This window comes from Lactuca serriola, chromosome 1 (assembly GCF_051521515.1).
Source record: "Lactuca serriola cultivar US96UC23 chromosome 1, Lser_US96UC23_V15, whole genome shotgun sequence".
Lineage (NCBI taxonomy): Eukaryota > Viridiplantae > Streptophyta > Magnoliopsida > Asterales > Asteraceae > Lactuca > Lactuca serriola.
The window spans coordinates 24,204,529-24,207,875 of record NC_136408.1 but is presented as its reverse complement, the minus strand read 5'-3'; the positions used below and the strand labels follow the sequence as shown (position 1 = coordinate 24,207,875).

At 32.6% G+C, this 3,347-nt stretch overlaps 1 protein-coding gene across 1 annotated transcript; it reads left to right on the top strand.

Moving 5' to 3' along the window:
- Positions 1-1,567: 1,567 nt before the first annotated feature.
- LOC145052563 (uncharacterized) lies at positions 1,568-2,536 on the top strand. The gene has a single exon (XM_079000399.1). The coding sequence runs from the start codon at positions 1,568-1,570 to the stop codon at positions 2,534-2,536; it is 969 nt and encodes a 322-aa protein (XP_078856525.1).
- The last annotated feature ends 811 nt before the right edge of the window (positions 2,537-3,347 follow it).

Below are 3,347 nucleotides of genomic sequence, written 5' to 3'. Positions count from 1 at the left end.
AGTAAGGTAAAAAAGTAGTTTTATGACCAAAGGACAAGGAAGACAAGTTTTGGAACGAGGACAAGCATATAAAAGTTGTCGATAGTTGTTTTTATGAAAATCTCTACAAAAATCCTAAAATTTATCTTAATATAATAAAAAATCCCAAACTATTTTTTTTACGGAAAAACATGATTTATCGATAAAAATGACAAGTTATAAAATGTCATGTTTACCAAAAAACTTGATATCCTAATGTATCGTATATTTTTTGGATTATAAAATGCATCCAACAAAGACTACAATAATTACATAAACTAGCAACAAATTCGTCATTTTTTTTTTAAATTTATAAGAAATCTCAAATTGTTTATATGATCTTATGTAACGCAATATATCCATTTCATCAACTCATTTCCCGCACTTTTTCCCGAAAACATACATTTTACCGATTTTATTGTTGAACTAGATACATAATCATAAATGAGTCGATGAGATGAATATCAAATTTTATGGTAAACATAACATTATATAACCCATCTTACCATAATACCAGTTCATTTAATGATTAGACGTCCAAGTCAGCAATTGAATTGGTAAAATGTATGTTACATGGAGAAAATTGTCAAATCATGACTTAATTTTTAGTTTAAAATTTATTCGTAAATTATGGTAAAATAATGGGACTTTAATGGAACCGGGTAACTAATGAAATCGATAAACCGGACAAAAGTGGTAAAAACGTCATTTTTACCGGTAATTCATATTTTTTCGTAAACAAATTTTAACTTGAGATTTTTTCGTAAACTAAGATAAAATATTATGAATTTTCTAGAGCTTTCTCGTTGTTTTTACACCACATATTTTGGAAACCATGTGGGTTAATCACCTAATTTTATCTATTTAGAATTATATTTACACACTAAAATATTAAATTTATTTATAAATCAAATTAATTGAAATCCAATAACATACTTTAAAACATAAAAAATAATTACATAAACACAACCCATTTTATTTAATACAAGTAATTGATAAAATACATAAATACACTCATATCATTCTTCATTTATAAAATACATAAATACACTTATATCATTGTTGATTTGTTTGTTTAAGAGCATATTAATTTATTTTTCTTACAATTTCTGTAGTTGGTCCAGGTTGAAATACTAGTTTCATTGTAATGGCCTGGATAATCTAATATGCATGCGATTGTTTGTGCATATAATTACAGTCTATTAATTATCCCGAGTGTGAATAGCTACAAAAACATCATGTGCTAAGGCTAACCCGTATACTATGCACGAGCCCGACCGTGGTCTACTTGGCCACGAACCACGGACGTGCACACCGTCCCGGTGGTTCGTGGTCGTCCGTGGTTGTTGCAAGTTGTGGTCGGGACAACGGATTCAAACGACGATTTCTATTGGTGTTTGGTTTTTGGAGCCGTTGAACGGCTATTTTGGCCGTTTCTTTTTTTTTTTTTTTTTTTCAAACTCAATTATAAAAACACTTCTAATACCAAAACACATACACATACATACACATTATACACTCAATTACACCCATGGATCCCTCGATAAATATGAAATTTTTAAAAAGTTTTGACTCGGATGACGACGTAGAATTCGTCGAGACATTCTTCAATGTTGTGCAACACGTTCACGCCGAAGAAAGGTCGAATGCAGCGCGTACAAGGGCGGTCGTCAATCGTGATCGCCAAGCCGCACACGACTTATTGGTACGTGATTACTTTGCCGATAATTGTCTTTATAATGACGACTCGTTCGAACGTCGTTTTCGTCTGAATAAGGCTATATTTTTACGTATTAGTAATGCTTTAGAATCTCGTTATGATTTTTTCAAACAAAAACCCGACGCTAGAGGAAGAATGGGTTTTAGTAGTATACAAAAATGTGCGGCTGCTCTTAGGTATTTGGGATACGGTATAGCATTTGATGCATCTGACGAATACTTGAAAGTATCCAAGAGGACCGCGGTTGAATGTGTAGATTGGTTTTCTGCATGTGTTTATGAGGTTTTTCACGAAGAATATTTGCGTAAACCTACTCAACGTGATATTCAGAGATTATATTCGGCTCATGAAGAGAGGCATGGATTTCCCGGTATGCTTGGCAGTCTAGATTGTACGCATGTGGCTTGGGAAAAATGTCCAACTGCATGGCGTGGTCAGTTCACTCGAGGAGATATAGGTGAACCAACTATCATCCTAGAAGCTGTTGCATCTCAAGATTTGTGGATATGGCATGCCTTTTTTGGAGTAGCGGGGTCTAACAACGACCTTAATGTTCTTGGTCAGTCTCCACTTTTCAACGATATTTGGACCGGCAAAGCACCTGATATGACATTCACGGTAAACGGGCACGCGTACAAATATGGTTACTACCTTGGTGATGAGATATACCCGGATTATTCTACATTGATGAAGGCATACTCAGTTCCTCGAAGTGAAAAAGCAAAATTTTTTACAAAAAAACAGGAATCAGCGAGAAAGGATATCGAGAGGGCATTTGGAGTCCTTAAGCAAACATGACATGTAGTGAAATATGCTACACGACTTTGGGATAAAGAAAGAATTAAGCGAGTGGTCCTAGCATGTATTATAATGCATAATATGATTATTGAAGATGAAGGTCGAACGATTTGTACGTATGATCCGAACGACGTTGTCGTTCCAATTGAGGAGTTCGTACCCGGAACGAATGCTTTTTTGGAGCGAGTTGTCGAAATTCATAATAGTGAAACGTGTTTCAATCTTCGAGAAGATGTCGCGGAACATTTGTACCAACATAGCATGAACGACGATTAGGATTTTTATATGTATGTTTGTTCGTTTTCTTATTAATGTAATGTTTGTTTTCTAGATTAACTAAGTAATGTAGTTTAAAATTGTTATTTTATTTTTATAATTAATGAAAAAATAGTTTTAAAAAAATAAATGCTTTTTACTTATAAAAAATGTAATTTTTTTTAATTTTTGGATTAAAAAAAAAGTAATTTTATTGTATTTTTGAATTTAAAAAAAAAAGTAATTTTATTGTATTTTTGAATTAAAAAAAAGTAATTTTATTGTATTTTTGAATTAAAAAAAAGTAATTTTATTGTATTTTTGAATTAAAAAAAATAAAAATAATGATGTGGAGTGGTGTGTTAGTGGTAAGTATCTCATGTTAGTGGTAATGGAATGTGGTGTTGATGTGGCACCCACCACATATGTGGTATGTGGTGGGTATAACGGATGGTCTAATGCCTAAGGAAAGACCACAAGTCATTATCTATTATTTGATTGAGACTTTAAAGTCTTTCTTCCATTTCTTTATATACTTCTCGTTGCCTAGCCTTCA

Bases quoted from the DNA above. Each gene is read 5' to 3' on its own strand.
- LOC145052563 (XM_079000399.1), top strand. From the start codon at position 1,568: ATGAAATTTTTAAAAAGTTTTGACTCGGATGACGACGTAGAATTCGTC.